The 11,065-nt window shown below is 35.6% G+C and overlaps 3 protein-coding genes across 5 annotated transcripts in view; 1 reads left to right on the forward strand and 2 right to left on the reverse strand.

The window, feature by feature from the left end:
* The first annotated feature begins 1,022 nt into the window (after positions 1 to 1,022).
* Positions 1,023 to 3,770, forward strand: LOC18042502 (50S ribosomal protein L21, chloroplastic). 2 transcript variants are annotated; one of them, XM_006434546.2, is made up of 5 exons: positions 1,023 to 1,430; positions 2,103 to 2,183; positions 2,634 to 2,735; positions 2,832 to 2,906; positions 3,475 to 3,678. In XM_006434546.2, exons 1-5 carry the CDS (start codon positions 1,107 to 1,109, stop codon positions 3,559 to 3,561), a joined length of 669 nt encoding a protein of 222 aa, XP_006434609.1. In that variant the 5' UTR covers positions 1,023 to 1,106; the 3' UTR covers positions 3,562 to 3,678. The 2 variants fall into 2 exon arrangements, with proteins under 2 accessions (XP_006434609.1, XP_006434608.1); XM_006434545.2 differs by lacking the exon at positions 2,103 to 2,183 and having other exon boundaries at positions 3,475 to 3,770.
* Positions 3,771 to 3,963: 193 nt separating this feature from the next.
* LOC18042503 (uncharacterized membrane protein At4g09580) lies at positions 3,964 to 8,011 on the reverse strand. Of its 2 annotated transcripts, XM_006434548.2 has the most exons (5): positions 7,357 to 8,011; positions 6,779 to 7,049; positions 6,526 to 6,696; positions 4,398 to 4,535; positions 3,964 to 4,321 (listed from the first exon to the last, which is right to left on the reverse strand). In XM_006434548.2, the coding sequence occupies exons 1-4, from the start codon at positions 7,632 to 7,634 to the stop codon at positions 4,404 to 4,406; spliced, it is 852 nt and encodes a 283-aa protein (XP_006434611.1). In that variant the 5' UTR covers positions 7,635 to 8,011; the 3' UTR covers positions 3,964 to 4,321; positions 4,398 to 4,403. The 2 variants fall into 2 exon arrangements, with proteins under 2 accessions (XP_006434611.1, XP_006434610.1); XM_006434547.2 differs by having other exon boundaries at positions 3,964 to 4,535.
* Positions 8,012 to 8,912: 901 nt separating this feature from the next.
* LOC18043070 (NAC domain-containing protein 30) overlaps positions 8,913 to 11,065 on the reverse strand; it is a 3,238-nt gene continuing 1,085 nt past the window's right edge. The window contains exons 2-4 of the mRNA XM_006434549.2: positions 10,850 to 11,030; positions 10,180 to 10,451; positions 8,913 to 9,740 (exon numbers count right to left, since the gene is read on the reverse strand). Of these exons, the coding sequence (XP_006434612.2) occupies positions 9,168 to 9,740; positions 10,180 to 10,451; positions 10,850 to 11,012 (1,008 nt within the window). The 5' untranslated portion in view covers positions 11,013 to 11,030 and the 3' untranslated portion in view covers positions 8,913 to 9,167. The remainder of the gene's footprint in view (positions 9,741 to 10,179; positions 10,452 to 10,849; positions 11,031 to 11,065) is intronic.

Raw genomic sequence — 11,065 nt, forward strand, 5'->3', positions numbered from 1 at the left:
AATTGTAGGATCCACAATTTGTGTGGTTCACATGAGAGATGTATGTTACAATTATTGTAACTTAGCATTTGCCTATTTGAAAAAATTGGCGTAATAGTACCCCAGTAATATATTCTAGGGAAAAGGACATTCAACCCCCCAACGTTTAGGAAAAGGGATAAAAAATCCCTCAACGTTTCAAAAATGACTTATAATCCACTTTCTGTTAATAAACGCTGTTTGTTTTAATAGTAAATTTATTTTTAATTTTTAATTACTATTATACTCTTATAATAAATATAAATTAATATATTGATTTGAGATGTGTCACAATTAATATTTTTTTAAAACTAAAAATTGAGATATAATTACATTTTTGCCCAAATTATTTACTATAAATTATACCTTTCTAATGATCAAACCTTTCATATGTGATTATTACTAATAAAACGAAATTTGATTAAACCCTTTTTCTTTGAGGAATCAAAACCATATTATTATTGTTAGAAAGGTATAATTTATAGTAAATAATTTAGGCAAAAAAATAATTGTATCTCAATTTTAAGCTTTTAAAAAATTATTAATTGTGATATATCTCAAATTAATATATTATTTTTTTATTATAAGGATATACTAGTAATTAAAAATAAAAAATAAATTTACTGTTAAAACAAACGGTGTTTGTTAACGGAAAGGGAGTTATAAGTCATTTTTAAAAAGTTGAGGGATTTTTTGTCTATTTTTCTGAATGTTGAGAGGTTGAATGTCCTTTTTCCTATATTCTATTTAATACAAGTGGAATTTAAAATAAAATCCAAGATGCGGGGTGAATTGTTATAATAATAATAATAATAATAATAATAATAATAATAATAATAATAATAATAATTATTATTATTATTATTATTATTTGAAATCATGAGATATTTAATTAAAACTTTTTATATTTACAGAAAATGAAAATAATGAAATGGGAGAGAAAACGAGAAATATTAAAAATAGAAGGGCAAACTGGTAATTGGAATAAACAGATAGGATAAGTCTGGGTTACAAATTTCACGGACAATACGAGAGAAGAGAACCAAAGCTCACTTAACTAGCGAGTGGCAAGCAAACGCAAAGGCGCCATGGCAGCGGCATCATCTTGTGCAACGCTTGCGCTTTGTTCATCTCTTACCAGTCACTGCAAAATCTCATGCCAAAACCCTAATCCCCATCCTCAGCTTTCTCTTTCGAAATCGAAACTCTGCTCTTTTCCTTCACCAAAACTCTATACAAGACCCACATTTTCGTTCACACACAAATTCTCCCAAACGGAACCGCCGCCCGTTTCAGAACCGGAAGTAGAACCCGAAGCTGCTCTCGAAGCCGAAGCCGAACCCACTACCGAGGTTGTTGAGTCCGCTGCCAAAGAAGAGCCCAAGCGCGAGGAGATTTTTGCTGTCGTTATGGTCAGTGATTAAAATAAAAAATGATAAATTTTTGTGTTTTGTGCATTCATTGATTAATTTTTTGAATTCCCCAGATGCCTGTTTTGATTGTTTTTCATGTTTTTTTAATCGTTGTGTATTTAGCCAGGTGGGTTTCATTTTCTGTTGTTTGGTGGTAATTGTTTGATTATAAAGATGGAATTTTCGTTTTGAATCGTAATTTCTGTTGTATAAGTAACAATAGATGTCAGTCATTGCTCTCGTTGAAATAGAAATGTACCTGCATTTTTGCTTACCATTTTCAAGATCAAATGATAGCAATTTCAAGTACTCGCGGAAGCAATTTACTAGTTAGATGCATGGATACTAAGGTTCTTTTAGGTGTCTTTTCTTTTTTTCAGTAAATTTTGGTTTCACTGTGTACATTTTGGTTGGTTTCTAGTAATTTGGGAGAAATGTAGTAGCTATTCGGCCGAAATTTTTATTGTTGTTTTTTTGTGTATATCTTTAATTTTCGGAATGTCTTTAGCATCAAATTGGGTAAAATAACTGGCTTTCTAGAATGATATACATTTTGCCTTTGTGGTGCTTCCTGATACAATCTTTTAATTGTTATGTACATTTGTTTTTGCATTTGTTATTTGGGACTGAGCATGTTTATGCATTGGCTGGTTGTGATTCGGTTTTTATTAGATTGGGTCACGCCAATATATTGTCTTTCCTGGGCGATTTATCTACACTCAGAGGCTTAAAGGTGCTAATGTCAATGATAAGGTATGCAATTTCTGTGCTTTTTCTCCTCTACAGTTCCTGATCATTTAAATTCACTCTGCGTGAGTTACTAAAAAAGTTCGTTAAGAGGAGTAAAGTAATGAGAAATGGCAAGCAAATTTCAGTTTGCAGTCACACCAGTTTGGTTATGAGGTTTCATAGTTCGGCTTGGCTTTTGCTGAGAGTATGAATGAGAATGTTTGATTGATTTTTATTTTTTTACCCCCATAATGTTGTTGTCTATCGTGGTTCAAAAACATGCTGAAGGATATTTGAATTTATTTAATTTTATCAATGGCCAAAGATAGTTGGCCATCCAGCTCCTTCAGTGCCTCGTCACAAAGCTGAACAATCAGTTGCATGTTCTTTTCTGCCACTGCTTCAGCATTGACTTCAACACTCTCATTGGTTGTTGATTTCTCCCTTAACTTATATGCTTTTATTCTTATGCAGATTATTTTGAACAAGGTGTTGCTTGTAGGCACAAAAACAACTACCTATATCGGAAAACCTGTGGTCACTAATGCTGCTGTACATGCAGTTGTCGAGGAGCAAGTAATTCTCTTTCTACTGCAGTTGTGATATATGTCATCTTATATCTCTAACCCCTCTACTCGTGTCTCATTTTATGATATACTTTTCTATAAGCAGGGTTTAAACCCCAAAGTAATTGTCTTCAAGTATAAGAAGAAAAAGAACTATCGGAGGAATATCGGCCACCGACAGGTAAAGGATCTAAGCGAATGAATCTGGCTTCAGATGCAGCCTTAGAAACATTTTGCTTGCACAGAGGCTTTGTTTTTCACCCAAGTTTTCCCTTCTCTCTCATTTTGAACCAATAACAATTTATATGGAACTTATTATCATTCAACAACTTTAGATTGATTTATACCCTGCACACACGTGTCTGCCTCATCTCAGAGGCATTAGGGTCGCTTTCAAAACCCATCATTAGGTAACAAGAACTATTGCATTTGCAATGGTGCTTCACTGAGCACATATTCCTTCCCATTTAAAGGATTGAAGCATATGTGAATAGTTCAAGAGTCATTGCTGGGTACCCTATATTCTTTCCCATGTAAAGGATTGAAGCATATGAATAGTTCAAGAGTCATTGGTAGGTACCACATAAAGCTACGATGTTAGCGACACCACCTCATGCTCAAACAGAAAAATGTCAAGTCATATATGAAATTTGTGAAATACAGTACTCAAGGAAATTAATTTTATATCTGCCTTTCAATTGCTTTGTCCTGTTGTAAAATACCTTGATATTGTTTTGATTACTATGCAGCCAAATACGCGGATAAGGATAACTGGCATCACTGGCTATCAAGACTATCCGGCAGTCACACTTGATTCACTAAAATCTGTTCAATAGGTTCTAGCACTGAAGTCTTTTTCTGCTTTTCATGTATGTGATTTACCTTCCCTAGTTACATGTTCGGATTGAGTTATGCACTTATGGGAATCAATTTTTGTCACATTGACTTGTGAATTCCACCCCTTCAACGTTATTCCTTTCCTGTGTTTGCTGAAACTTCCATTGTAAAGGAATTTCCTCTTTCCTTCTTCCTATTCAAATATAAAATTTCTTTCTTTACCTTGAAGGAGGCCAGTAAGCCAGTGTTTACATAAATCTGAGTATTAATTTAGCAATTCTCCCCTACGGAAAGTTTGCTTTGATAATTTCATGTGATGCAGGATGCACACAAAAATAACCAAAGAAAAACAATGCAATAAAATAACAAGACACAATAACTGCTTAAAACTCCAAATTAAATGCTTCAACACATAATTTGCTTGCTATTCAGATTATAAATGAATTCATACATCAGTTACAACAGAATAAGACTAAAAGATACAGCTGCAAAGCTACCATTGTTACTAATTGATGGCCAAGATCACAAAAAGGGAGTATAATGACATTGTTCTATAAAATTTCTAGCCCCTAAATTGTCATATAATCCATTAGGGAGGTGAAGAATTCAGTATAGGTAGAAAGAACTTTGTATCTATCATCATTTGTGCTGTCAGGGGGCATTGTTATGAAGTGTGTATCATAATGGACGGTAAACAATTACGTCCAATTCTTTGAAACAGCCACTTGAGGCCCTGCAGCTGTATCCCTCGTTCAGATCCTGTAATTTTCAATGTTCAAAACATCCGCTGCTATCATAAGCTGTGCTTTCAATAGCAGGGTGGTAGGGACCTTACCAACTTTCATTCATAGATTCGCTTCCTCTTCAAGAGAGTGGGTAAGATGATGACAGACCCGATGAGAAAAAGCACAAGCAATGTTTTAAAATCATATAGATCCTTGACTGACTGGAGATCTCCAAGTGCGAGGCCAGCCTGAAAATAACAGCAGCAGCAGTGACAGTGGAGTAATTAGTAAAACGAGGAAAAAGAAAAGAGATATCATGAAGCAAGCCTAAAAATCAACAGATCAAAGAAAAGGAAAAATAAAATAAAAGAGAAGACCAGCAGAAGAAAAACCCTAAATAATGCAATTATGTCAAGTTCATTCCTAGCCGAAACTGAAATAGATAATGGAATCCACTAACTAGCTCTGCACCACTTTTAAGCTCAAACTGCCCTGAGATTGGTCTAACATTTTGTTATGAGCTGGCTGAACAAAAATGGATTGAAATTGAAGGTAAGTGACCCTAGTCACAACAACTTGCTAGTTGGGATCCACGTACTCATATTGTTCACGCTCCTAGAGATCACTATTACAGTTAGACCCATGCAATACTATAGCCTTCTCCTTCTCCTCCTCCTTCATTTTCTTTTGCCTCAACAAGATTGTATCATCAGACAAAAAGACTAGCATATTAAGTAGTAGTCTTTTCCCTGAACAGAAACTTTGATTTCTAACTTGTAGAGGCTAAAAGAATATGGTTGGATTTATACACAGAATTTAAATCTGCTAACTTCTATAAGTGAGAACCCTGGTATAATAGATAGCCTTGCCAACTGTTGCCTTCCATTTTAGTTTTCAAAATGGCGATAACCAAAAGGTCCAATTCAACTTCAGTGAGATAAAAGACCCTCTATTGAGTGGCATGATGTAGGATGGAAAGAATACCACTAAAAATGGGAAATCATTACTAGCACCACAAGAGTAGACCTCTGGGAATCCTTGACGTACCCTGGGACAGTTGTAGCGACTGATACAGCTTGGAGGCTCTCAGAAAATGAATCCTAGAGTAACAGAGTTAGCAGATTTAAATTCCATGTATAAATCCAACTGTTGCCATCAACAATAAGTGAGAACCTTGGTATAATAGATAACCTTACCAACTGTTGCCATCAACAATAAGTGAGAACCTTGGTATAATAGATAGCCTTGCCAACTGTTGCCATCAATTTAAGTTATCAAAATGGCGATAACCAAATGGTCTAATTCAACTCCAGTGAGATAAAAGACCCTCTGTTGAGTGGCATGATGTAGGACGGAAAGAATATCACTTAAAAGGGGAATCTATTACTGGCACCACAAGAGTAGACCTCTGGGAATTCTTAACATACCTTGAGCCAGTTGTAGCTACTGATACAGCTTGGAGGCTCTCGGAAAATGAATCCTAGAGTAACAGACTCCTTGATTGCCCTCCTTTTTTTTTCAAATCATCTTTTCACTACAAGTATTACACACCTGCGGGGCTGTTGTGCAAGAAATATAGACCATAAGATACCAAGTAGGAGCAACATCATTGAAAATATGCCAAATCGAAGTTAGGGGGTCACTTGTCAGAGTCTGTTCATCCACAACTTTCGAGAACTTTTAAAAGGTAATTCCCAGTTCTGTCCATCAACCCACTCCTCTTACGAGAAACTAGACCTCTATGAGTTAAAAGCACAGAGTCTCTCATTTAAGTCATGACTCAAATGTTGAGGAGACAGTAGCTTCATGATACAAAATATATTCTTCAACAATAAGGATACACACTAAGAATCTGAATCATATTCTCAATAATTTTACAATCTGCAAACATGTTTGATATAATATTCGAAAATTGTATTTCAAAAATATAATGTAAACAAACAAATTATGAATGGAATTCAGTTTGGACTTTCCCTTTAAAATTGTTTCCAAATCACAATCCAGAATGCATCTTAACTATCGTAGAAACATCCAAACTATGCAATGTTCGAAAAGTTATCATCAGAAAGAATAGCATCTTTCGGTTCTCACATCAATTGCTCTACTATCTGTCAAGCTACTAATATGATCGTGTTCACGTAACATTTAAAACTAGAAGTTGCAAGAGAATCATAAAAAAGAATAAGACAGAACAGCAACATCTGTATGATAACCATGAAACAGTATAGAAAAACTTACTCTGACAGTAATGTAGGAAGCTGGAATAAGACCAATCAAAGTTGCCAAAAAGAAAATATGAAATGGTATGTCGACAATTGGAGATGCCAAATTGATAAAAAGGTTGGGCAACGAAGGAGTTATTCTCAAAAAGAGCATGTAATTCAGCAACTTTTCCCTGCGCTTTGCTATCTGAATGCACGCAACCAATTCATTTTAACAAAAAGAAGCAAACTCAAATCTGAAAATATAACCACAAGGAAATAAGAAGTACCTCTGCCTGGAAAAATCTTAACTTTTCAGGCCAAAACCAACTAACTAAAGGCCTGCCAATCAACTTAGATAGGAAAAAACAAGAGGAAGCTCCAGCGGTGGCATTAAAGACAACTAAGATAAGGCCTCTAATAACTCCAAAAAGAGCTCCAGCTAGCAATGACATGAAAATTGTTCCTGGAATCATAAATGTCTGCATGAAAATGTATGTTGAGCAGTATCCAATAATGAATGGCACTGGGTAATCCTGAGCATACGTTGCAAGATTATCTCTGAAACCAAAACACAACAACCTTTTAGCCTACATAATAACACAGACATTGCTTTTATCTATTTCACCCACACAACTATGCACACATCTCCGTAAGTGAGATTGAAGTTATATATTAACGAGACAGCACATTGTGACAATGTTGCTCAAAATAATCTGGAGCTCATTGAGAATGCAGTCAAAGCTGTAAATAAAATCAATGGGGCAGTGTCGCACCCCCGTAATGTAAACAAAGTAAGTGGCCAACTAGATTAGATCTTTTTTCACTTAAAAGCATTTTTTTTAACAGTTAACTTTGAGAAACGTACTTGAGCAGGCGGAGATCGGCGATGGTGCGGGGCAGCTTGAGCTTGCCGTAGTCAGCGGCGGGCATGGTGAGGTAAATACAGAAGAGACCGGTAACAAACAGCAAGAATACGCCGACAAACGCGGCGAATTCCCAATGAGTAAGCGGAAATCGTTCCGATTTGAATCTCTTAGCCGTCGGCGATTCATCGCCTTCTTTGACTTTGCCGTTTACGCTCTCTTCTTCGTCTCTGAACACTCTCGATCCATCGCCAGCCGCCACATTCCTCGCCGCTGCCATTTTTGTTTTTAAAGGAAAAAAAAAACAACCTTGCTTTGATCAACGGTTCAGATTCATACTAATAAATCGACATGACAGTGATTTCCATTTTGAAAAACCCTAGATATTTCGGAGATTTGTGTGAATTTAGAGTGAGGATTTTAAATTTTATTACAGTGGGTTTATTTATTTGTTGATTTTATTTTTATTTGTTTTCGTGTGGGTTGGTTCTTGGTTTTGGTTTTGACAAAATGACTTTGTGTTCGAAGACGAGAAAGGAGGCAACGGAGATTCGTATCAAATGTGTTCGTTTGTTGATAAAACTAAAACGAACGCCCCTCCTCTCCCCTTAATTATTTCAGGCAATTATTATTTGAAAACCGGAGGAATATCCTTCGCATGAGATGGGATTTGTGAAAGTATTCCAAATTTGCTCGATTAGACAAGACAAGTGGGCTTGGCTTTCTGGTTTGTATCACTATGAGCTGGTGACGCTCTTGACTACTTGACTCACAAGCCCGGCCTATCTAGTAAATGGGTTGGTCTTGGCTAATGTCCTATGGCCCGCAACTGAAACTCCGATGGTTTACTTATTTTCCCCCTTATTAAAATATTTTCAAGTCAAACATTTTTCTTTTTTTTCATAAAAAAGAGCAATCATACTACTCACTGCTCAGAAAAGAAAAATGCTCGTGGGATGGGCGGCACCACCTCGTATATTGAGGTAGTGTATCCGATCATATTATTTGACATGTTTAATGGGTCTGTTGGTGGGACATATAATTTTTTTATTATAATAAAATTAATAGATCCTATTATCAAACCTATCAAATGGCAGGTTCTAAATGGTTAGACGCATCATCTCAGTATATTGAAGTAGTGTACATACATTACATAAGATGAGTATACTTATGCTTGAGTAAGTAGAATCTATTATTTTGATAGGTCTGGTGGGTTTTACAAATAGGATCCACTAATTAAAAAAAAATTAAAAAAAATTTATAGCATTAAAGTGAGTTTTACTTTAGGACTCTACGAACCAAGTAAAATTATATGTTCTTATTTGTCAAAGTACCACTTCGGCATGCAAAGGTTATACATCCGACTCATATAAGTTTTTCTCTATATTACATTCTATTGATATTATTGATAAAAAAATGAATCCATAAGATGCATCTTTGATACATAAAAAGAAAAAAAAAAATCTTGATACCAAATTCAATATTGAAAAAAAAAAAAAGCCACGATCAAGTAATTATGCATGCAACTAGTACACTAATTTACAATTATGCAATTACATACAAAAGTAATTAAGAGAGGTGAATAAAAACTTTCACCTACGGCCCTAAACTTATAGGAGGTTTACGTAGTCTCCTTTTCGTTACAGTATTTGGAGCGCATATATAAAATAGTCAATATATATCCTCATGAAGTTTATCAACTTCTAAAATAAAACAATTCAATCTTCGTTCTAAGCACTTAGCATTATTCATCATTAAGATGATTTAATTTATCATCTTATACAACTTCATCCTCAACTGGGATCTTTCACTGCTATGAGTCACCATGCAAGAATCCAAGGATATGGCCAACATGGCCTTGCGCTTCAAGCTCAAAATTCTGGGGCGTCAATGGCATGGTGTTCTGAAATGGCATAAGAACTTGTGATTCAAGTAAGTTATCCAAATTTTTCCAATCAGTAACATTATTGCATTGACCAGCTCCATTGTTATTGCTTCTTTCTTCTTCACAATCTTCATTAATGCTGATAATATTATTATTATTGCGGTGCAGGCCTTGATCTTTTGCTGCCAAACTTGTTGAAATGGTGGGGCTATCTAGCTGTGGAAGTTCAATGAGTTGGTTATTATCAAAAAAGCTGTTGTTGCCAGCAGGAATATAATCTAGCTGCTGATTATCTGAACCAAAGGGCTGCTGAAAATTTGTGCCCTGATGATTTGGATGAACCAAATGAGTTGCCGCGACGATATCAGAATGTGATTGATCAGATATTGATCTAACATGGCTGCAATCTCTGATATAGCAAGAATGATTCCAAGGTTCAAACCCTTGCCTGTGATTAGGCGTTGGCTTCCTGAATGCCCGGCAAACAACCCATCCTTCTTCCTGCATTCAATCCGTTGAAACACCAAAATTTATTAATTTTGTCAAAAGTAAATTTTCACGGTTCGTAGATGAACGGCACCTAATAAAAGCCTTTTTATTTTATAATAGATGTTTACTGAACTCTTAGATTTCAAAATTAAGCAGAAACATAATAGATTAATAGTCTCTCTTAGTCCAAGTATGGACATTAAAATGCCTTTTCATGATCTATCAATAAAGAAAGTCTAGGAAGAAATATAAGGCCCGCTTGTATTAGCATACACAGTTAATAAGTAAATTTTCAATGGCTTTAATGTGTCCTTCCAGAGGACAAAAGTCAGTCAAGCTGAGCATGCGCATCTTTCAAATTAAAAAGAACTTTCAAGAATGTTGTAGCTAGGCGTAGCCCTTTTGTCGTTATTTTTATTTTCTAAAAGAAAATAAATACTGAATAACTTGCCTGAATGGGCCCATTTTCAGATGTTTGAAGCCGATATTCGTGCATAATCCAATCCGTTTTGCTTCCGTTTGGTGCTCTTCCCTTGTAAAAAACTAGGGTTTTTCTCATCCCTATAAGTTTGTTCTTCGAAAGCACTGCCTTGTCCCGACCCGTCGCCTTCCAAAATCCGGCAGCAGTGGCTCTGTTTGTCCGTGTTCCGGTCGGGTACTTCCTGTCTTTGTGACTGAAAAAGTACCACTCGTTCTGTTCATCATAACCTAAGTTGCATCTTGCTGCGATTAATATTAACCAAGCAAAAATGTTTACGATCGATGTCAGTGGATTTTGATAAAAAACGGACAGGAAGACAAATTATACATACATGACTGTTCGAACAAGAGACTTTGAATGTAATAGCTCGTATGGTCTCTGTTTCAAGTGGGTACATGATATCATGACATTTACATGGCGGCAGCGTGAGACAAGTTTCTCCACGGTGAAGAGAAACATTGACTATTAAGAGAACAATAAATAAGTGCTCTTCGATCTAATCCCAAGACCAAAAAGGTGTCTGCCATGTTCAATTGTCATGTTTTTCCTTTTTTTTTTTTTTAACAAAAAAGAGAGATGCATTTACATGCAATATTAATTATATTCCGTGATGATCAACTTAATTAAGGCTGTTACATACCTTGTATATCCCAGGGCTCGATTTTGTAGAGATCAATGTCAATAATAACATCTAGATCAATTTTGAGTGAGTTAATCTTTCTCTTGAGGTAGTAACCCACAAGTTCTTCTTCCGTGGGATGAAATCTAAAGCCTGGCGGGACGGACGATTCCAATTGATCCATCGATGATCTCTTCTGATCCTGAGAGACAAATCAAGCAAGCAAACACTATGAGA

The sequence above is a fragment of the Citrus clementina genome, unplaced genomic scaffold, assembly GCF_000493195.1.
Source record: "Citrus clementina cultivar Clemenules unplaced genomic scaffold, Citrus_clementina_v1.0 scaffold_5, whole genome shotgun sequence".
In the NCBI taxonomy this organism is placed as follows: domain Eukaryota; kingdom Viridiplantae; phylum Streptophyta; class Magnoliopsida; order Sapindales; family Rutaceae; genus Citrus; species Citrus x clementina.